This window comes from Canis lupus, chromosome 8 (genome assembly GCF_011100685.1).
Source record: "Canis lupus familiaris isolate Mischka breed German Shepherd chromosome 8, alternate assembly UU_Cfam_GSD_1.0, whole genome shotgun sequence".
Classification (NCBI taxonomy): domain Eukaryota; kingdom Metazoa; phylum Chordata; class Mammalia; order Carnivora; family Canidae; genus Canis; species Canis lupus.
The window spans coordinates 41,907,255-41,929,317 of record NC_049229.1 but is presented as its reverse complement, the minus strand read 5'-3'; the positions used below and the strand labels follow the sequence as shown (position 1 = coordinate 41,929,317).

General features: G+C 41.3%; 1 protein-coding gene across 1 annotated transcript in view; it reads left to right on the top strand.

Moving 5' to 3' along the window:
- The first annotated feature begins 210 nt into the window (after positions 1-210).
- Positions 211-22,063, top strand: part of VTI1B (vesicle transport through interaction with t-SNAREs 1B) — a 29,072-nt gene continuing 7,219 nt past the window's right edge. The window contains exons 1-2 of the mRNA XM_038545034.1: positions 211-485; positions 20,929-20,987. Coding sequence (XP_038400962.1) covers positions 371-485; positions 20,929-20,987 — 174 coding nt within the window. The 5' untranslated portion in view covers positions 211-370. The remainder of the gene's footprint in view (positions 486-20,928; positions 20,988-22,063) is intronic.

Below are 22,063 nucleotides of genomic sequence, written 5' to 3'. Positions count from 1 at the left end.
CCCCGCGGGTCCTCACAGCCCTTTACGCTGCGGCGCTCCCTCCATCCCCTGGATCGGGTATTTTCGGGGCTGCAGGGCTGCAGGGCTGCCGCTCGCCCGACGTGCCGCCACCCTCCCCGGAATCGCCCGAGCGAGGAGCCCACGCAACTTTCCGTCAGGCTTTCGCGCCTGGCGCTCTCCCCGTGACGGAATGCAGGGGGTGGGCGTTCCGGCTCGGGAGGACCCCGTCGCGGCCCCGGAAGCGCCTCGTAGCCGGCGGTGGTGGCGGCGGTCGCCGTGATGCCCGCGGGGCTGGGCGGCTGGCCGCCGGAATAGGAGCGGGCCCAGAGCCCCGAATCTCGGCGGCCGCTGCTCGAGTGCGGCCTGCGCCATGGCCACCTCGGCCGTCTCCTCGGAGCATTTCGAGAAACTTCACGAGATCTTCCGCGGCCTCCATGAAGACCTGCGAGGGGTGCCGGAGCGGCTCCTGGGGACGGCAGGCACAGGTGAGGCGAGGGCTGGACGAGCAGCGGGGGAGGGGGGGATGATGCCTGGCCCCGCCAGCGCTCTGGAAATGAGAGGCCCCCGCCTTCCTCCCGGACCCTAGGACCCTCGGACCCTCGCCCTCGTCCCTCCCGTGCTCATCCCCAGACACGCCCCCTAGGGTAGGCTGGGTCTCGGCGCCCAGGGCTTCCCTGCCGCCACTTGAGGGTGCTCGGGGGTGGACCTCGGCGTGTGGCCTCCTAGGGATTCTCCCTCTGGATCCTGCTGTAACCGTCGGAATTTTCTTATTTTCATCGTGGCAAGAAGAGCATAAATCTGCGACCCTATATTTGAGTAAAATTGGTTTCTTTCGTAAATGTCTGTATATTTTGCTTTTCATGCATTTGAGGGCATTCCCAGGAGAAGTCCATAGTTCTCACCAGACCGGCAAAGGATCCGTAGCACCAAAAGGGCTAAGAAGCCAAAGGAAAAATAACTTTGGGGTTGGTAAATTATCAGGGCGAGGGCGAGATGGTCTTAAAAATCAAGATTGTGTGTTTAGGTGTGGTCCTCTTAGGAACTTTCTGTTTAGACTATTTCCTGTCCCTTGATTTCAAAATTCAAGTTGCCTGCAAGCTTTACCTTTCCAGTTAAACTTATAGGAAGACCCGCAGTGGCCCTTTGCCACTCAGAACCGACAGATCTTGATGGCAAGGCTGATAAGACCTTGTTTTGTTGTTTTTACTTAAGAGTCAGAGCTTAAGTGGGTTTTTTTTTTTTTTTTTTTTTTTCTCTCTCTGAGTTTTCCTGAGGTGGTGTGAATGGAATGACTCTGGTGAGGATGCCAGAGAATGTTCCACATATTTATTGAAAGGTTGCTGTGTTCTAGGCACTCTCCTAAATGCTGGTGATGTTGCAGATTATTGCAATGAAGAGACTTATAAATCCTTGCTCTAATGGGTTAATGATAATGTATAAATACGGAGAGGAAAGTAATGCAGGGCAAAGAAAAGAATGGAGAGGAGGATCTTAATATTAAATAGGGTGGCTGTGAAGGGCTTCTTTGAGAAGGTGGCGTTTGAGCAGAGACTTGAATGAAGTAAAGGAGTAGACCATTGGAAAATTTGGAAGAAATGAGTGTGAGGAGGACAGAATAGCATTTGCAAAGGTCTTTAAGGATAAATGAGCTGTGTGGGTTCTAGGAAGAGCAAGAAGGCCAGTTTATTTGGATGAAATGAGCAAAAGAGACAGTGGTAGCAGATGAGGCTAAAAAGAGGCAGAGCCAGATCACGTGTGGCCTTGTAGACCCTAGTGAATGATTTGCACCTTTTTCTAAATGTGATGGGATGCACCAATAGGGTACTGAGCAAGAGTGATGGGTGATGGGATCTGGTTTACATGGTTGAAAAATTGACTGTTTTTTCAGCTTGGTGCTGAATTACATTTTGCGACGTTCATTGGAAGGGTAAATAGTGCAAAAGGGTGTTCCATTTTGAAAAATAGAAAACTGAGTTATATTCGCCTTTATCATCTACCTAACCTTCTTATTGGTGCAAAGAGGACAATCAGAAAGGTATGAATAAGGTATGAATAAGGGATCCCTGGGTGGAGCAGCGGTTTGGCGCCTGCCTTTGGCCCAGGGCACGATCCTGGAGTCCCGGTGTGGAGCCTGCTTCTCTCCTCCTGTGTCTCTGCCCCCCCCCCCCTCTCTCTCTCTCTCTCTATGTCTATCATAAATAAATAAATCTTAAAAAAAAAAGGTATGAATATCTACGCAAGCACAAAATACCCTTAGTACAGGTTGCTGTTTCCAGACTTAGTTGTGTAATGGTAAGTAAATACAGTGTACACATAGCCATAGGTTCTGATAAGAATTTTAATAGCTTTCAATCTCTGGTTACTACTTTGCTCATACTACTCGGTAAATATGTTGAATAAATTGAATGTAGCTGAGCAAACATACAGTGCCTCATCTATGAATCCTTTTTTTCTAATTCTGAGATTACTTCATACACTTTCCAGAGCTTTAATTTCCATCATGAATTATTAGGTTCTGAATAATGTACATAACACAGCTCTTGGGTTTAGCTTATGCTCTGTAATTGAACTCAATCAGTTTTCAATAAATACTTCAGAATTATGTATCAGTCACTGTCTGGACCCTGAGGAGTTTCAAGAGTTCTTGCCTTAAATGGGACTAAATTTACAACAAAGTTTGTGATTGGTCCTAAGATAGTTTTGAGACCACAAAGAAAAGGCTTACTTATGTGTTGGGAGAGGGAAGCTTTGCAGAAAGGAGAACTGAGTATAAGGGTTTGAATGGAAGTTTGCAAGACAGAGGGGAAATGGAAAAAAGGAATAACAGAATAGAAAATTGAATACTCACAACCATGACTGAAGTTTAGGGTATGTATGGGAGAATAATAGTAGATGAGTAAAGTGAGACACAGCCAGATTTTGATGGGACCTGTGTATCTCCTTAAGACATTTGGGCTTCTCACAAAGTACTTAATAAAAAGTACTCAACTAAAAGTTGTATTCATCTGTGAAATATATATATATATTTTGAGATTTTTTTTATTTATTCATGAAAGACACACAGAGAGAGAGAGAGGCAGACACACAGGCAGAGGGAGAAGCAGGCTCCATGCAGGGAGCCCAACATGGGACTCCATCCCGGGTCTCCAGGATCACACCCTGGGCTGAAGGCAGACGCTAAACCGCTGAGCCACCCAGGGATTCCCTATCTGCGAAATATTTATTGAGCACCTATTCAGCATTCCCTGAGCTAGGCACAGAAATACAGTAGTCAAAGACACAGTCTTTGAGAAACTTCTCCCTGCAAAATGGGGATAAATCATAGTAATTATTTCATAAGGGTTTTTTTAGGATTAAATTAGTTAATATATGTTAAGCCCTTAGAATACTGTCTGTCAAGAGCCATTAGCCATTATCACTATTGTTTGGGAAATTGGATATTTTATTTAAATAAAACATAAGAATACCAGCTCTGTATGAGCTATTATCTTGCTCTACTTTTGCTTTTTTCCTAGAGCACTTATCTTCTAACATACTAGACACTTTATGTATTTCTGAGGTTTATAGTGTATTGTTTGTCCTTTCACTAGAACAGTGGTTTTCAAAGTGTAGTCCCTGAACCACTAGCATCAGCATCATATGGGAACTCTTTAGAAATGCAAATTATTGAACCCCACCCAAGGCTACTGAATTATTAACTGTTTTAACAGTCTTTTTTCACATCTATACAGGGAGGTAGACCTGAGTGGCTCGGTTGGGCTCCTGTCTTCGGCTCAGGGTGTAATTCTAGTCCTGGGATCGAGTCCCACATTAGGTTCCCTGCGGGGAGCCTGCTTCTCTCTCTGCCTTTGTCTCTGCCTCTCTCTCTGTGTCTCTCACTAAAAAATAAAATCTTTAAAAAAAAAAAAAAAAGAGTTGCACACTTAACATCCATCTAAGGGATTTCTGATTCGTGTCAAATTTGAAAGCAACTGAGCAAAAAATAAGCTCTGTTTTCTCCACATCTTTGTTAACACTTGTTATTTCTTGTCTTTTGATAATAGCCATTCTCTAACACGTATGAGGTAATATCTCATTGTGATTTGATTTGCATTTTCCTGATGATTACGATGGTGATCGCCTTTTCTTGTACTGTTGGCCGTCTGTATGTCTTCTTTGGAAGAATATCTGTACAGATCTTCCACCCATTTTTTAATCAGGTTGTTTGGGGGTTTTTTGCTCTTGAGTTATAGGAGTTATTTATATAATTTGGATATTAATCCATTATCAGATATGTGATTTGGAAATATTTTCTTCCATTTGGTAAATTGCCTTTTTATTTTGTTGGTGTTTTCCTCTGCTCTGCAAAAGCTTTTTAGTTTGATATAGTCCCACTTGTTTTTTTTGCTTTTATTACCTTTTGATGTCAAATCCAAAAAATCACCACCAAGACTGATGTCTTTTTCTAGGAGTTCTATGGTTTCAGGTGTTAACAGCCAAGTCTTTGGTCCATTTTGAGTTAATTTTTGTATATGATGAAAGATAGTGGTTCATTTCCATTCTTTTGCATTTTTCTGTAAAGTTTTCCCAAAACCATTTATTGAAGAAATTGTCTTTTCTTGTCAGGTAATAGAAATATATATATATATATTTGGTCTCTGTCCCTGGTTCCTGGCACAGATCTCCTGAAAATCCTTGTAATTTCCTGAGTAATAAAAACACTGGGATTGGAACGCTTGGGTGGCTCAGCGGTTGGGCGTCTGCCTTTGGCTCTGGGTGTGATATCAGAGTCCCGAGAATCAAGAATCGAGTCCTACATCAGGCTCCCTACATGGAGCCTGCTTCTCCCTCTGCCTGTGTCTCTGCGCCCCGCCCCCCCCCCCCCCCCCCCCCCGCTGCCGTCTCTCATGAATAGATAAATAAAATCTTTTTTTTTTTTTTTAAGATTTTTTTTTTATTTATTTATTCATGATAGTCACAGAGAGAGAGAGAGACAGAGAGAGAAGCAGAGCGAGAAGCAGGCTCCATGCACCGGGAGTCCGACGTGGGATTCGATCCCGGGTCTCCAGGATCGCGCCCTGGGCCAAAGGCAGGCGCCAAACCGCTGCGCCACCCAGGGATCCCATGAATAGATAAATAAAATCTTAAAAAAAAAAAAAAAAAAAAAAGAGGGATCCCTGGGTGGCTCAGTGGTTTAGCGCCTGCCTTTGGCCCAGGGTGTGATCCGGACTCCTCAGGATCGAGCCCCTCATCAGGCTGTCTGCATGGAGCCTGCTTGCTTCTCCCTCTGCCTGTATCTCTCTCTCTCTCTCTCTCTCTCATAAATAAATAAATAAATAAATAAATAAATAAATAAATAAATAAATAAATAAATAAATAAAATCTTTAAAAAAAGAACACTAGGAGCATCTTTTGTTCTAATGAGGTGACTCTGGATAGTCTCCTGGATGGGGACTGATCACCAGAAAAACCAACCTGTGATTAGAAGCCTGGATTTTCAGCCCTACCCGTTGTCTTCCAGAGAAGGAATAGGAGCTGAAAATGGAGTTACTAATTTTTTTTAAAGATTTTATTTATTCATGAGAGACACAGAGAGGGAGAGGCAGGCCCCATGCAGGGAGCCTGATGTGGGACTTGATCCTGGGACTCGGGGATCACCCCCTGAGCTGAAGGCAGACACTCAACCGCTGAGCCACCCAGGCATTCCTGAAGTTACTAATTGATCATGCCTGTGTGAGGAAGTCTTCGTAAAATCCCAGTAGTATATGGGGTTCAGAGAACTTCCAAATGGGTGAACATATCCATACCTGGAGGGTGATGCACCCCAACTCCACAGGAACGGAAGCTCCGGCACTCAGGACCCTCTCAGACATGGCACTGTGTACCTCTTTATCTGGTTGTTCATCTGTATTCTTTATCATAACCCCTAATAAGTTGGTAAATGTAAGTAAGCGTTTCCCTGAATTCTGTGAGCTTATCTAACAAGTTAATTGAACCTGAGGAGAAGGTCATGAGAACCTTCAATTTGTAGCCAAATTGGACAGAAGTTGTGGGTAACCTGGGGACCTACTACTTAACGATTGACATTTAAAGTGTATGTTTGGGGCGGGGGGGCAATCTGTAAGACTGAGCCCTTAACCTGGAATCTGATGGTATCTCCATGTAGATGGTGTCAGAATTGAGTTGATCTGTGGATACCCAGCTGGTGTTGCAGAAATTGTTTGGTGTGGAGAAAAACCACACATTTGGTGACCAGAAATAGTGTTCTGTATGAGTAGTAAAGGAGACACAGGAGAAACACATAGGAGGAAAGACTGGGTTCTTCTCTATGTAAGAGAGAAAGGCATAGGAGAGGGAAAGACTGGGTTTTCCTGAGATAGTTCCCCATTATATTCTTGATTTCTTTATTGTAAGTTAATTGACCATGTATATATATGTTTATTTCTGGGCTCTGTATTCTGTTCCATTGATTTTTGCATCTTTTTTATGCCTGTACCATACTGTTTTGTAATAGCTTTGTAATAGCTTTGTAATATCAGGAAGCATGATGTTTCCAGCTTTGTTCTAATTGGAGTCTTTTGTAGTTCCATTGATTGTTCTATTTCTGTGACAAATACTATTGGAATTTTGATAGGGATTGCAGAGTCTATAGATTGCTTTGGGTAGTATGGACCTTTTAATAGTACTAATTTTTCCAATCTATTAGAATGGAATATCTTCCCACCTATTTATGTCTTCAGTTTCTTTCATCAATGTTTTGTAGTTTTTAGTGTACATGTCTTTTATTCTTTTTGTTGCAATTGTAAATGGCATTGTTTTCTTAATTTTTCCTTCTGATAGTTTATTGTATATAAAAATGCAGTCAATTTTTGTATATTGATTTTGTATCCTGCAATTTTACTGAATTTGTTTACTAAATCTAACAATTTTTTTGGTGGAGTCCTTAGGGTTTTCTGTGTATAGTATACCATCTGCAAATAATGACAGTATTTATGACTTCCTTTCCAATTTGGATGCCTTTCATTTCTTTTTCTTGCTAATTGCTTGGCTAGGACTTCAATACTATGTTGAATAAAAACGATGAGAATGGGCATTCTTGTCTTGTTTGTGATCATAGAGGAAAATCTTTGAGCTTTTCACCAGTGAGTATGTTAGCTGTGGGCTTGTCACATATGGCCTTTATTTTGTTGAAGTATGTTCCTTCTGTATCCAGTTTGTTGAGATTTTATATCATAAATGGATGTTGAATTTTGTCAAATGCTTTTTCTGCATTTATTGAGCTGATCATACAATTTTTACCTTTCATTTTGTTAATGAGATGTATCATGTTGATTTATGGATACTGAACCATCCTTGCATCCCTGGAGTAAATCCCCCTTGATCATGATGTATGATCCCTTAATGTATCATTGAATTTGATTTGATAATACTTTTTTAAAAAAATTTTATTTATTTATTCATGAGACACACACAGAGAGGCAGAGACATAGGCAGAGGAAGAAGCAGGCTCCCCATAGGGAGCCTGCTGTGGAACTTGATCACTTGACCCCAGGATCACAACCTGAGCCACAGACGCTCAACCACTGAGTCACTCAGGCGTCCCCTGATAATACTTTTGTTGAGGATTTTTGCATCTTTCTTCATCAGGGATATTGGCCTTTAGTTTTTGTGGTATCCTTTTTGTTGTTGTTGTTGTTGTTGTTTTTAAAGATTTTATTTATTCATGAGAGACAGAGAGAGAGAGAGGCAGAGACACAGGCAGAGGGAGAGGCAGGCCCCACGCAGGGAACCTGTGGGACTCGATCCTGGGACTCTGGGATCACGCCCTGGGCTGAAGGCAGGCACCAAACCGCTGAGCCACCCAGGGATCCCCTGTTTTTGTGGTATCCTTGTTTGGTTTTGATATTGCCATAATGCTGGCCTCATAAAAGTTTGAAAGTGTTCCCTTTTCTATCCTAAGCTCTGTCTTTTGTCTGTTTTGTTTATTATGTGTTCTAAGCACCTAGAGCAGTGCCTTGTACATACTAGGTGTTCCATAAATATATTTTGAATGATTGTGTAAGTACTGTGAATTGTTGCGGAGAAACTATTAATAATGTGATTGGGTGCTGAAACTGAGTATAATTGTATTTTTACTCTACAATGTTTCCTGCATTTTCGTCACTTAAAAATTTTTTTTAAAAGATTTTATTTATTTATTTATAGAGACACAGAGAGAGAGAGAAAGAGAGAGATTGAGGCAGAGACACAGGCAGAGGGAGAAGCAGGCTCCATGCAGGGAGCCCGACGTGGGATTCGATCCAGGGTCTCCAGGATCATGCCCTGGGCTGCAGGCGGCGCTAAACCGCTGTGCCACCGGGGCTGCCCCTAAAATTTCTTTTAAAAGATTTATTTATTTATTTTAGGTAATGTGCATGCAGGGGGAGGGGCAGAGAAAGTCTTACACAGACTCTGCTGAGCACACAGCCCAAGGTGGGGCTTGATCTCACAACTCCAAAGATCACCACCTGAGCTAAAACTGAGAATCGGTCACCCAACTGACTGTGCCACCTAAGTGTCCCTTCATCACCTTTAAAATGAGTATCTATACCTAGTAAAACAAAAGATAGGGTAACAGACAAAATGTGTCCCTTTTTAGGAGGTTTGTATGGCAGTAATAGTCTGTTAAATATGTGATTAATTATTAATCCATTTAATATTATATTAAGCACATACAGTCATAATTTCCAGTTTTAGTTTTAGAGCATCTGAAGAGGTCTCTCCAGATACCTCAGAATGCTGTAAATTATTATCTAAATAATATGGTAAGTGCCTATCATATTCTAGTTTTGGTTTTGTAGTACCTGAAGGCAGCTGGAAAACATACTAATGAGTGTTGTAAAATTATTGAAAATTTTCCATTTTAATTCACTCAAATTTCAGTGTGTGTCTATGGAACCCCTTTATATTGGGAACCAGCAAAAATCACTATGGATAATCATATGCACCAATTACCATTGACTGAAGAATTTTAATTTCTCTAACACTCCTCATATTTTTTTTGTGAATTATGTTTATGCCCTAGTTCTCATCCACCTAAGGATTTACTTTTAAAAACAATGGTAGTGGGCAGCCTGGGTGGCTCAGCGGTTTAGCGCCGCCTTCACCCCAGGGCATGATCCTGGAGACCTGGGATCGAGTCCCACATCGGACTCCCTGCATGGAGCTTGCTTCTCCCTCTGCCTGTGTCTCTGCCTCTCTCTCTTTCTGTGTCTCTCATGAATAAATAAATAAAATCTTAAAAAAAAAAAAAATGGTAGTTACTGTTTTTGAAACTCTTACTATGTCTAACATTTACTAAGTGCTTATTATGTATATTATCTCTCTTAACCTTTTCAGACAACCCTACAAGGTCAGTATCCTTCCTTCCTTCCTTCCTTCCTTCCTTCCTTCCTTCCTTCTTTATTTCTTTTTTATAGGAGACGCCTAGTTGGCTCAGTGGTTGAGTACCTGCCTTGGGCTCAGGGCGTGATCCTGGAGTCCCAGGATTGAGTCCCATATTGGGCTCCCTGCAGGGAGCCTGCTTCTCTCTCTGCCTGTGTCTGCTTCTCTCTCTGTGTCTCTCATGAATAAATAAATAAAAATCCGTTAAAAAATTATTTTTTATAGATAAGGAAACAGGCTTAGATCTGATGCAAGCATATCTTGTTTTATGGCTCTTCACTTTATTGTACTTCATTTTATTGTGCCTCTCAAATATTGCTTTTTTTTTTTTTTTTTTTTTTACAAATTGAAGGTTTGTGGCAACCCTATGTTGAGCAGATTTATTAGCAACATTTTCCAACAGCATTTGGTCACTTTGTGTCTCTTCACATTCCCAATACTTCAAATTTAAATTAGGCCAATTAATAACCTTACATTGGCCTCTTAGTGTTCAGATGAAAAGAAGCGGTGCACATCTCTCACTTTAAATCAAAAGCTTGAAAGATCAAGCTTAGTGGGGAAGACATACTGAAAGCTGAGATAGGCCAAAACCTAGGCTTCTTGACCAAAGATTAGGCAAGTTGTGATGCAAAGGGAAAAACTTTGAAGGAAATTAAAATTGCTACTCCAGTGAACACACAAATGATAAGCAAGCAAACAGCTTTATTGCTGATATGGAGAAAGTTTTAGTGGTCTGAAAAGATCACACGAGCCACAACCTTATCTTAAGCCAAAGACTAATTTGGAGCAAGGCCCTACTTCAGTTCTTTGAAGGCCGAAACCGGTGAGGAAGCTGCAGAAGAAGTCTGAAAGTATCAGGGGTTGTTTGATGAGCCTTAAGGAAAGAAGCTGTCTACATAGCATCAAACTGCAAGGTGAAGCCCCAAGTGCTGATATAAAAGCTACAGCAAGTTATCCAGAAGATCCAGCTAAGATAATTAATGAAGGAAGCTGCACTAAACAACAGGTTTTCAGTGTAGATGAGATAGCCATCTAGGATTTTCATGGCTAGAGAGAAGTCAGTACCTGGCTTCAGAGTCTCAAAGGACAGGCTGATTCCCTTGTTAGGGGTTAATGCAGACGGTGACTTTTAGTTGAAGCCAGTGCTCATAGACCATTCCAAAAATCCTAGGGCCCTTAAAGACTTATGTTAAGTCTATTCTGCCTATGCTCTATAAATGGAACAACAAAATCTAGGTGAAAGCACCACTGCTTCTAACACAGTTTACTGAATATTTTAAGCCTACTGTGGAGACCCACTGTTCAGAAAAATGGACTTTTTTCAAATATTACTGCTCGTTGATAGTGTACATGGTCACCCAGGAGCTCTCTGATGGAGAAGTACAATGAGATTAATGTTGTTTTCATCCCTGCTAACACAATATCCATTCTGCAACCCATAGATCAAGGAGTAACCTTGATTTTCAAATCTTATTATTTAAGAAATACAGGGGCACCTGGATGATGCAGTAGGTTAAGTGTCCAACTCTTGGTTTTGGCTCAGGTCATGACTTCAGAGTTGTAGGATCGTGCCCTACATTGGGCTTGCACTCAGCACAGAGTCTGCTTAAAATTCCCCTTGCCCTCTGCCCCTCCCCCCCAGCATTCTCTCTCTCTCTCTCTCAAAATAAATGTTTCTCTCTTTCTCTGTGTCTCTATGAATAAATAAAATCATAAGCCTTTTTAAAAAAAGAAGTACATTCATAAGTCTATAGCTGCCATAGATAATGATTCCTCTGATGGATCTGAGCATAGTAAAATGAAAACCATCACGAAAGGATTCACCATTCTCAATGCCATTAAGAACATTCATGATTCAAAGGAAGAGGTAAAAATATCAACTTTAATGGGAGTTTTGAAGAAGTTGATTTTGATCTTCATGGATGACTTTGAAAGGTTTGAGACTTCGTGGAGGATGTAACTGCAGATGTGGTGGAAATGGCAAGAGAACTGGAATTAGAAGTGGAGCCGGGAGATGGGACTGAGTTACTGCAATCTCATGATAAAACTTTAACTGATGAGGGGCTGCTGCTTATGGATTGGCAAAGAAAGTGGTTTCTTGAGATGACATCTACTCCTGGTGAAGATGCCATGAAGATTGTTGAAATGACAGCAAAGGGGAGCACCTGGGTCTCAGTTGGTTAAGCGTCTGCCTTCCACTGGGGTCATGATCCTAGGATCTTGAGATAGAGCCCCAAGTCAGCCTCCTTGCTCAGTGGGGAGCCTGCTTCTCTCTTTTCCTCTGCCCCCCCCCACCCCACTCATGCACTCCGTTTCTCAAATAGTCTTTTAAAAAATGACAGCAAAGAATTTAAAATATTACATAATTTTAGCTGATAAAGCAGTGCAGGATATGAGAGGATTGACCCTAGTTTTGAAAGAAATTCTAGTGTGGGTGAGATGCTATCAAAAAGTTTCACATGCTACTGAGAAATTGTTCGTGAGGGACGCCTGGGTGGTTCAGCGGTTGAGTGGCTGCCTTCAGCTTAGGGCGTGATCCCCAGTCCAGGGATTGAGTCCCACTTCTGAAGTCCCATTTCCTGCAGGGAGCCTGTGTCTACCTCTGCCTATGTCTCTGCCTGTCTCTCTGTGTCTCTCATGAACAAATAAATAAAATCCCCCCCCCCCAAAAAAAGAAATTGTTTGTGAAAGGAAAAGCCCGTTGATGTAGCAAACTTCATTTTTATCTTGTTTTAAGAAATTGCCACAGGGTACCTGAGTGGCTCAGTGGTTGAGCGTCTACCTTTGGCTCAGGTCGTGATCCCAGGGTCCTGGGATCGAGTCCTGCATTAGGCTCCCCACAGGGAGCCTGCTTCTCCCTCTCCCTGTGTCAATGAAACTTCAGATGATAGAATTTCTCAGCTATAAAGTATTTTTAAATTAAGGTAGAATTTCTCAGCTGTAAAGTATTTTCACAATTAAGGTATTAATCTTTAAGGCACATTTTTTAGACATAATGCTGCCACATACTTAAAAGACTACAGTAGAGCTTTTTTTTTTTAATTTTTTATTTATTTATGATAGTCACACAGAGAGAGAGAGAGGCAGAGACACAGGCAGAGGGAGAAGCAGGCTCCATGCACCGGGAGCCCGATGTGGGATTCGATCCCGGGTCTCCAGGATTGCGCCCTGGGCCAAAGGCAGGCGCCAAACCACTGCGCCACCCAGGGATCCCTACAGTAGAGCTTAAACATAACTTTTATATGCATAGAGAAACCAAAAACTAATTTGACTTGCTTTATTGTGTTACTCACTGTGGTAGTCTGGAACCAAACCCACAGTTTCTTCAGGGTATGCCTGTGCTTTTACAAAACTCCTTTTTTTTTTTAAGATTTATTTATTTATTCATGAGAAACAGAGACAGAGATATAGATATATAGGCAGATATAGAGATATAGGCAGAGGGAGAAGCAGGCTCCTCACAGGGAGCCTGATGTGGGACTCGATCCCAGATCTGGGGATCACACCCTGAGCCAAAGGCAGATGCTCAACCGCTGAGCCACCCAGGCAGCCCAAAACTCCTGTATAGTATGAGATCAGTGGTGTACAAATAGAGGATGTAGGTCTTAGAAATGCCACAGTGGGGCACCAAAAGCAAACTAACCGCATGATCCTGATGAAACTGAAGTTATTTCCACAGCTCTAATGGGTCAAGGTTAGTCATTCTTGGGTTGGCAAATCAAACCACCCATAAGGAAGAGAGGCTGCCCCTTAGTTAAACATTAAGGTAGGCTTTCTCTAGCTATTTCAAAGCTGACTTTTTCATGGTGCTGCCATCCAACCAGTTTATAACCAGTTAGTGTCAGAGTGAGTCATTTACATGTGACTGGTTTGAGAAGGCATATGGAATGGGGGATAGTGTTTGAAATAGCTCACTCTTGTTTTTGGTGCCCATTTCACTCAGTGTGCAGTTCTGCAGTTTTGTAGTTAACTGTGGTATTAACTCTAACTCCCTAAAAAATGAAAAAGTCTGAACAGGTTTTACCTGTTGCTGAAGGCTGTTTATTCCCTGGGAGCACAAAAATACTCCTCAATGCTATAATGTACAGCAGCCTTGGATTGGAAATCAGGAGACTTGCATTCTAGAATTAGTGTCACCATTTGCTCCTCTTATGACCTTGGGGAAGGCAGTTTCTCCAAGCTCTAGTTTCCTCAACTGTAAAATGAGAAGGTTAGGTTAGATGACCTCTGAGATCCATTTCCACTCTAACATTTATTGCTTTCACAATTCTGAGACTAAAGTATAAAGAAGCACATCCTGGTACTTCCAGTTGGATAGATAGAGTTCAACCTCTTTTGAACCTTGAATTGTCGTCTATCTTCCTGGCTTAATCATCAGAAGGGAGAATTTCAGAGGCTTTTTTTTTTTTAACTTTAGGATTCCATAAAGTATCTCATAATGTGGTGAAATTCTTAAAATTATTTTCAAAGGGAGCATATTTCTTTTTAAAAGTATATGAACTGCATAGCACTCCTAAGAGAATGTCTTATAAAATTAGAGAATGGAGTATCCCAGTTCCAAAGAGACTGAGAATGACATAATCATGGAGAGAAGTTAGTGAAAGGATCAAAATCCTGTGAGCTACCTCTTTGCCCTCCTACTCTTAGCTATGTACCCACTTTCTAGAGTTGGCCTCTTAAAAATGCAGATTTTCCTATCTCTTACAAAGGAAGAATAAAGAAGGAAGCTCTATGACTAACTGTTGTAGATAAATCAGAGCTAAAAAGGGAATGCACTTATATGTAGAATAATTCTTTCTGTCTGCCATGGATCAGAAGTGTGTTTGAGTTTGAAGATGTGCCTATTCAGAGGAGTGGTGACACTCAGCAGCAGCTTATTACAGAGTAATATGATACTTCTCCATGGAGGTAGCCATTCTTGATTGCAGATATAATTTCACTGCTGGTGGCTGAAAGTACTACTCAGAGATCATGACAGCTGCTTTTGTGCTTACTTCAGTTACATCATGGATGGTCATGATGCAGACCATTTGCGATGGCTGAACTTTCTCCTATTTAAAACAACAAACCCTTGGTTTTGTGAGCAGTGTAGTGAAAAATAGTTCATTGGGAGTGTCTTGTGTATATTAAGGGAATGTCACATAACAAGGAAGTATAGTTAAAGGTGCATTGTCATTTGCTCTTTCAGGCAGTAGTAACATCTAAGGAACACTACTATGTTTAGAGTTCTAGAAGCTATGAAACTTAGAAAAAGTAGGGGCACCTGGGTGGCTCAGTTGGTTAAGCATCCACCTTCAGGTCAGGTCATGATCCCAGGGTCCTAGGATCAAGCCCCATGTCGGGCTCCCTGCTCAGCAGAGTCTGTTTCTCCCTCCTCCCCCTGCAGCTCCCCCTGCTTGTGTACTCTCGTGCTCTCTCTCTCTCAAATAAAATTTTTTAAAAGATTTTATTTATTCATGAGAGACACAGAGAGAAAGAGGCAGAGACATAGACAGGGGGAAGCAGGCTCCATGCAAGGAGCCTGAAGTGGGACTCCATCCCAGAATTCTGGGATCATGCCCTGAGTTGAAGGTGGATGCTCAGCCGCTGAGCCACCCAAGCATCCTTCTCTCAAATAAATTTTTTAAAAAAAGTAAATTTCCCTGTTCTGGAGAAGCTTGATCTCCAGCTGCAAATATAGAATATATAGTTGCGGAATGGTTTATGATCACTTAAAAAGCATCAGACAGCTGACATCATAGACACTGTTGTGATTAACAAAATGTAAATCCATATATAAAGCACTATAGTGGTGTTACATCTTATATGGGATTGGGTTTGAATGCTTAAGATGAAAACCAAGGTAAAGAAAATTAGCCAAGAAAATCTCAGGACAGCATATTGAATACCCACGTGCCATCCCTTCATAAGCCCAACTCAGCTGTTTTCTTTGGCATTGAGTAAAATTGCTCTTTTTTTTTTTTTTTCAGTTGATGAGGTGCTGACTTTTATTTAGGAGTCACAATGAATGAGAAATAATGCAGCTTTAAAAACCACATCTGTATATACATGCCATGGTATGGATGAATTATGCTAAGTGAAATAAGGACATTATGCTTATCGAGGACATTATACTAAGTGAAATAAGCCAGACACAAAAGACAAATATGTTATTCCTCTTCTAGGAGATGCTAGACTAATCAAACTCATAGAAACAGAGAGTAAAATGGTGGTTATCAGAGTCTGGGGGAATAGGAAGTGGGGAATTAAGTGTTGATTTGGTATGGAGTTTCAGTTTGGGGTGGTGAAAAGGTTCTGGAGGTGGGGTAGAGTGATGTTTGCACAGCAGTGTGAATGTACTTACAGCTCTTTAGCCATATACTTAAAAGTTGACAAAATGGTAAATTTTGTTAAATAAATATTACCAAAAAAAAAAAAAAAAAAAAAGACTATCCCCAGATTGTAAAATTCCAGGGCAGCCCGGGTGGCTCAGCGGTTTGGCGCCACCTTCAGTCCAGGTCCTGATCCTGGATACCAGGGATCGGGTCCCACGTCGGGGCTCCCTGCATGGAGCCTGCCTGCTTCTCCCTCTGCCTGTGTCTCTGCCTCTCTCTCTCTGTGTGTCTCTCATGAATGAATAAAATCTTAAAAAAGTAATTCTAAAAGGTAAACTCAAACAGTGTAAGCAGTGGTAACTTTTTGGTCATAAGTAGATTACATGTAGATTTTCAGGGAGAATATCCATGTGGACACATTTTTAGAAATCAAACTCATATGTAGGGCTAATTTTTGCTTGTTACATATGAAGGAATGACCTGCCTCCTGTTTTATAGCTAAGGAAGGAGGTCAGGTCCCAAAGTGTTGAAGAATTATTTATCCAAGCTTACATGTTTAACGCCAAGGAAAAGTCCCTTTCTCACCAGCTGTTCCCTTTTTACACAGATACTTACCAGGTGGTATCAATGCCAGTACTTCATCATTTTTGCCATGTCTGAGTACCATTTTTACTGTTACTTGTTTTCTTTATATAAACATTTCTTATAAAATACATTTACTTAATATATAAAGTTATTTTTTTAAAAATTTTATTTATCTGAGAAACAGAAAGTGAGAGCTCGAAGGGATGGGAAGGGACAGAGGAAGAGGGAGAAGCAGACTTCCCACTGAGCAGGGAGGCTTGATCCAGGACCCCAGGATCATGAGCTGAGCTGAAGGCAGACCTTAACCGACTGAGCCACCCAGGCACCCCCATAAAGTTATGTTATTTTTTTTAAAGATTATTTATTTATTTATGAGAGAGAGAGAGAGACAGACAGACACGAGGGAGAAGCGAGGGAGAAGCAGGCTCCATGCAGGGAGCCCGACGTGGGACTCAATCCCGGGTCTCCAGGACCACGCTCTGGGCTGAAGGTCGCGCTAAATCACTGAGCCACCCGGGCTGCCCTATTTTGGCTTTTTTATGTACAGTTAACATACAATGTTGTATCAGTTTCAGGTATGCAATATAATGATTCCATGATTCTATATATTATTCAGTGCTTATCAAGAGAAGTGTGCTTCTTGGGCAGCCCCAGTGGCGCAGCGGTTTAGCGCCGCCTACAGCCCGGGGTTTGATCCTGGGAACCCTGGATCGAGTCCCACATCAGGCTCCCTGCATGGAGCCTGCGTCTCCCTCTGCCTGTGCCTCTGCCTCTCTCTCTCTTTCTCTGTGTCTCTATGAATAAATAAATAAAATCATTAAAAAAAAAAAGTGTGCTTCTTAAACCCCTTTATCTATCTCACCCATTCTCCCATTTATCTCCCCTCTAGCAGCTGTTAGTTTGTTCTCTGTATTTTAAGATTGTTTTTTTGTCTCTTTTTAGTTTTGTTCATTTGTTTCTTAAATTCCAAAATATGAGTACAATCATACAGTATTTGTCTTTCATTTTTTGACTTATTTGACTTAATTTCACTTAACATTATACCCTCTCAATCCATCTGTGTTGTCACAAATGGTAAGATATCATTCTTTTTCTTTTTTTATGGATGAATAATACCGTTTTATATTTACATACACACACACCCCACATCTTAATCTGTTTATCTATAGGTGGACACTTGGGTTGCTTCCATATCTTGGTTATTGTAAAAAATATTGCAGTAAACATAGGGGTGCATTATATCTTTTCAAATTAGTATTTTTGTTTTCTTTGGGTAAATACCCACAAGTGGAATTACTGGATCATATGGTGATTCTATTTTTAATTTTTTGAGGAACCTCTATACTGCGTCAGCTTGCATTCCCACCAACAGTGCATGAGGGTTCCTTTTTCTCCACATTCTCACCAACACTTGTCATTTCTTGTGTTTTTGATTTTAGCCATTCTGACAGATAAAGTGACATCTCATTGTGGTTTTGATTTGTATTTCCCTGATGATTAGTGATGTTGAGCATCTTTTTATGTGTCTGTTGGCCATCTGTAGGTCTTCTTTGGAAAAAAATGCTTATTCAGGTCCCCTGCCCATTAATTGGATTATTTGGCTTTTTGGTGTTTAATTTTCTAAGTTCTTTATATAGTGGGTATTAACCCCTTACTGAAGATATCATTTGCAAATCTCTCATCAGTAGGTTGCCTTTTTGTTTTGTTAATGGTTTACTTCGCTATATAAAGGCTTTTTCTTTTGCTGTAGTCCCAATGATTTCATTTTGCTTTTGTTTCTCTTGCCTGAGGAAATGTATCTAGAAAAATGTTTCTATGACTGATGTAAAAGAAATTTCTGCTTGTGTTTTCTTCTAGGCATTTCACGGTTTCAGGTCTCACATTTAGGCTCTTAATTCATTAAAAAAGGGGTCCCATTTCACACATAGCTGTCTAGTTTTCCGAGCTCCATTTGTTGAAGAGATTGTTTTTTTTCCCATTATATATTCTTGCCTCCTTGTTGTAGATTAATTGATCATATAGGTGTTTCTTGAGGTAGGCCTGTATAGCTATAAACTTCTCTCTCAGAGAAGTTTTTGCTGCATCCCCAAAATTTTGGACCATTGTATTTCATTGGTCTCCATGTATTTTTAATAACCGTATATAGTCAACATACAGTGTTATATTAGTTTCAGGTATACAATGTAGTGATTCAGCAATTCTGTGTTACTCAGTGCTCATCATGATTGTTGTACTCTTCATCCCCTTCACCTGTTTTACCCAGCCCCTCTCTTTCTTCTCCACTGGAAACAACCAGTTTGTTCTCTGTATTTAAGCATCTTTTTTTTTCCTCCACTTGTTTTTGTTTCTTAAATTCCACATGAGTGAATCATACGGTATTAGTCTTTCTCCAACTTATTTCACTTAGCATTATACCCTCTAGATCCATCCATATTGTTGCAAATGGTAAGATTTCATTCTTTTTTATTGCTGAGTAATATTCCTCTGTGTGTGTATGTGAGAGAGAGAGAGAGAGACATAGTCTTATCCATTCATCTGGGATGGACATGTGGTTGCTTCCATATGTCTAGCTAGTGTAAATAATGCTGCAGTAAACATAGGGGTGCATATATCTTTTTGAATTAGTGTTTCTGGCATGCCTGGGTGGCTCAGCAGTTGAGCGTCTCTACCTTTGGCTCAGGGCGTGATCCTGGAGTCCCAGGATTGGGTCTCAAGTCGGGCTCCCTGCATGGAGCCTGCTTCTCCCTCCTCCTGTGTCTCTGCCTCTTTCTCACTCTCTGTGTCTCTCATGAATAAATGAATAACGTATTTTTAAAAAAAGAATTAGTGTTTCTGTTTTGTTTGGGCAAATAGTAGTGGATTTACTGGATTGTAGGGGAGTTCTATTTAAAAAATTTTGAAGAATCTCCATACTGTTTTCCACAGTGACCACCAGTTTGCATTCCTACCAACAGTGAATGAGGGTCCCTTTTTCTCCACATCCTTACCAGCACTCGTGTCTCCATGTGTTTTTTGATGTCCTCTTTGATTTCTTGGTTGACCCATTCATTGTTTAGTAGTGTATTATTTAGTCTCCATATATTTGTGTTCTTTCCAATTTCTGCGATTGATTTCTAGTATGCATGACATAATTTTAACTTAATGAGATTTGCTTTGTGGCCTAATAAGTGATCTGTGCACTTTAAAGGAATGTATATTGCACTCTTCTTGGATGGAATGATATATATATGTATGTATATATATATATAGAGAGAGTTTTTTTAAGATTTTCTTTATTCATGAGAGAGAGGCAGAGAGAGAAGCAGGCCTCCTACAGGGAGCCCAACGTGGGACTTGATCCCAGGACCCTGGATCATGCCCTGAGCTGAAGACAGACGCTCAACTGCTGAGCCATCTAGGTGTCCCTGGAATGATGTGTGTGTGTGTGTGTGTGTGTGTGTGTGTGTGTGTGTGTGTGTTCAATGGAAAATCTTTCAAACCTATCTAAATGATCAAAAAAAAGGTAGTGAAGGCAAAACAATGCTATTTTAGTTAAATGTTACTGCTTGGCAGCTGAAGCCTATTTTATTTTTGTTAAAAGAAGAAATTAATAATTTTTAGGCATTCAAGATACCAGCACCAAAGTGACAAGATGCAAAGGATTGAAGCAGAATTGAAAGGGGAATGACTTTCTCACTGTGTGAGTCATTGGTATTTACATCATTTTATATATCACCACCAGTGGGTATGGCCAAGAAATATGTACCCATACCCTGCACTCCCTGCAAGTAGAGTAGGTGAGTTTTGAATTTGTTTTGCAGAAGAAAAGCAGTGGTAGGGTCAATATAGAGAAGTGTTTTTCAGTGGAGATAAAAGTGGAGACAAGATTTCAGAGAATCAGTATTATTAAACCTTCTTGTTGATGAAGGTGCACCTAATCCCTGTAGGGGAAAATCGGTTGACAGTGGTTAATTAATTTTTTTTTTTTTTTTTTAAGATTTATTCATGAGAGACACAGAGAGAGAGAGGCAGAGACACAGGCAGAGCGAGAAGCAGGCCCCATGCAGGGAGCCAGACGTGGGACTCGATCCCGGGACTCCAGGATCACACCCTAGGCTGAAGGCAGGCGCTAAACTGCTGAGCCACCCGGGGATCCCCAACAGTGATTAATTTAGACCTGTAATGTTTCTTAGTAGGATAATACTGACCTTTGGAGCCAGATAATTGTCAGGCACGAGTGTCCCAAGCATGGATATTTTTACTTGGGCACTAAAATGCCATTCATAATACCCATCCTCTTCCCTCCCCCATTATTGTGATAACAAGTTCCCATACATTTCTAAATGTTTTTTTAGGGGTGCCCGGATGGCTCAGTAGGTTATGCATCAACTCTTGGCTCAGGTCATGATCTCAGGATTGTGAGATGCAGCCCCTCCCTCTCCTGTCCCCTCCCCTATGCCAGCTTACCTGTGCACTTGCTCTCTCTCTCAAAAATAAGTAAAAATTTTTTAAAAAGTAATTTTTAGAGATAATTAAGTACTACTAACCCCATCGGGAGGGTTGGGCAGTGTATTCTAAGCAGAGGGAATGATCTCTACAAATATATGAAAACAGGACTGAGCAATTGAAACTTCTCTATCTTTTCCAGAAGAGAAGAAGAAGCTGATCAGAGATTTTGACGAAAAGCAACAGGAAGCAAATGAAACGGTGAGGAGGAGGAGCATGTCCTTACTTCTTCCTGGAGTTAGTCATTTCCAAAAGTAATGCTTATTGATCACAGATTAACTGTTCCTGTCTTTGATCTTGGTTTTGATTATTTTTTATTAAATGAGGCCAATTGATGGGGTGAGTGGTAAAGGGGGTTTGACAAACACAAATGGATAAAGCTTGGATACTCTCTTAAAATGAGTCTTTGATATAATACATTCCTGATATGAATAGTAAGGGCATTCTCAAACCTTTACCTGGGTGATCTTTTATTTTCTTTTATTTATTTTATTTTACTTTATTTAAAAAAAATTTTTTTTAATTTTTATTTATTTATGATAGTCACACACAGAGAGAGAGAGAGAGGCAGAGACATAGGCAGAGGGAGAAGCAGGCTCCATGTACCGGGAGCCCGACGTGGGATTCAATCCTGGGTCTCCAGGATCGTGCCCTGGGCCAAAGACAGGCGCTAAACCGCTGCACCACCCAGGGATCCCTATTTTTAAAATTTTTTTATTTATTCATGAGAGACAGAGAAAGAGAGAGGCAGAGACAGGCAGAGGGAGAAGCAGGCTCCATGTAGGGAGCCCAATGTGGGACCCAATTCCGGGACTGCAGGATCACACCCTGGGCCGAAGGCAGGGGCCAAACCACTGAGCCACCCAGGGAATCTCCCTGGGTGGTCTTTTAAAATTTCATTAGGGGCACATTGGTGGCTCATTCGGTTAAGAGTCAGACTCTTGATTTTGGCCAGGGTCATGATCTTGTGGGTCATGGGATTGGGCTGCATCGGGCTCTGCACTCATTGGGGAGTCTGCTTAAAGATTCTTTCCATCTGCCTGCCCCCCATTTCTCTTGCACGCATGCACACACACACTCTCTAAAATGAATAAATAAATCATGTTTAAAAATAAAATTTGGGGCATCTGGGTGGCTTAGTTAAGCATCTGCTTTGGCTCTGGTCATGATCTCAGGGTCCTGGGATCGATCCCCAGTGGGCTTGTGCTGGGCATGGAGCCTGCCTAGGATTCTCTCTTCCTCCTCCTGCCCCTTGCCTGCATTCTTTCTATCTCAAT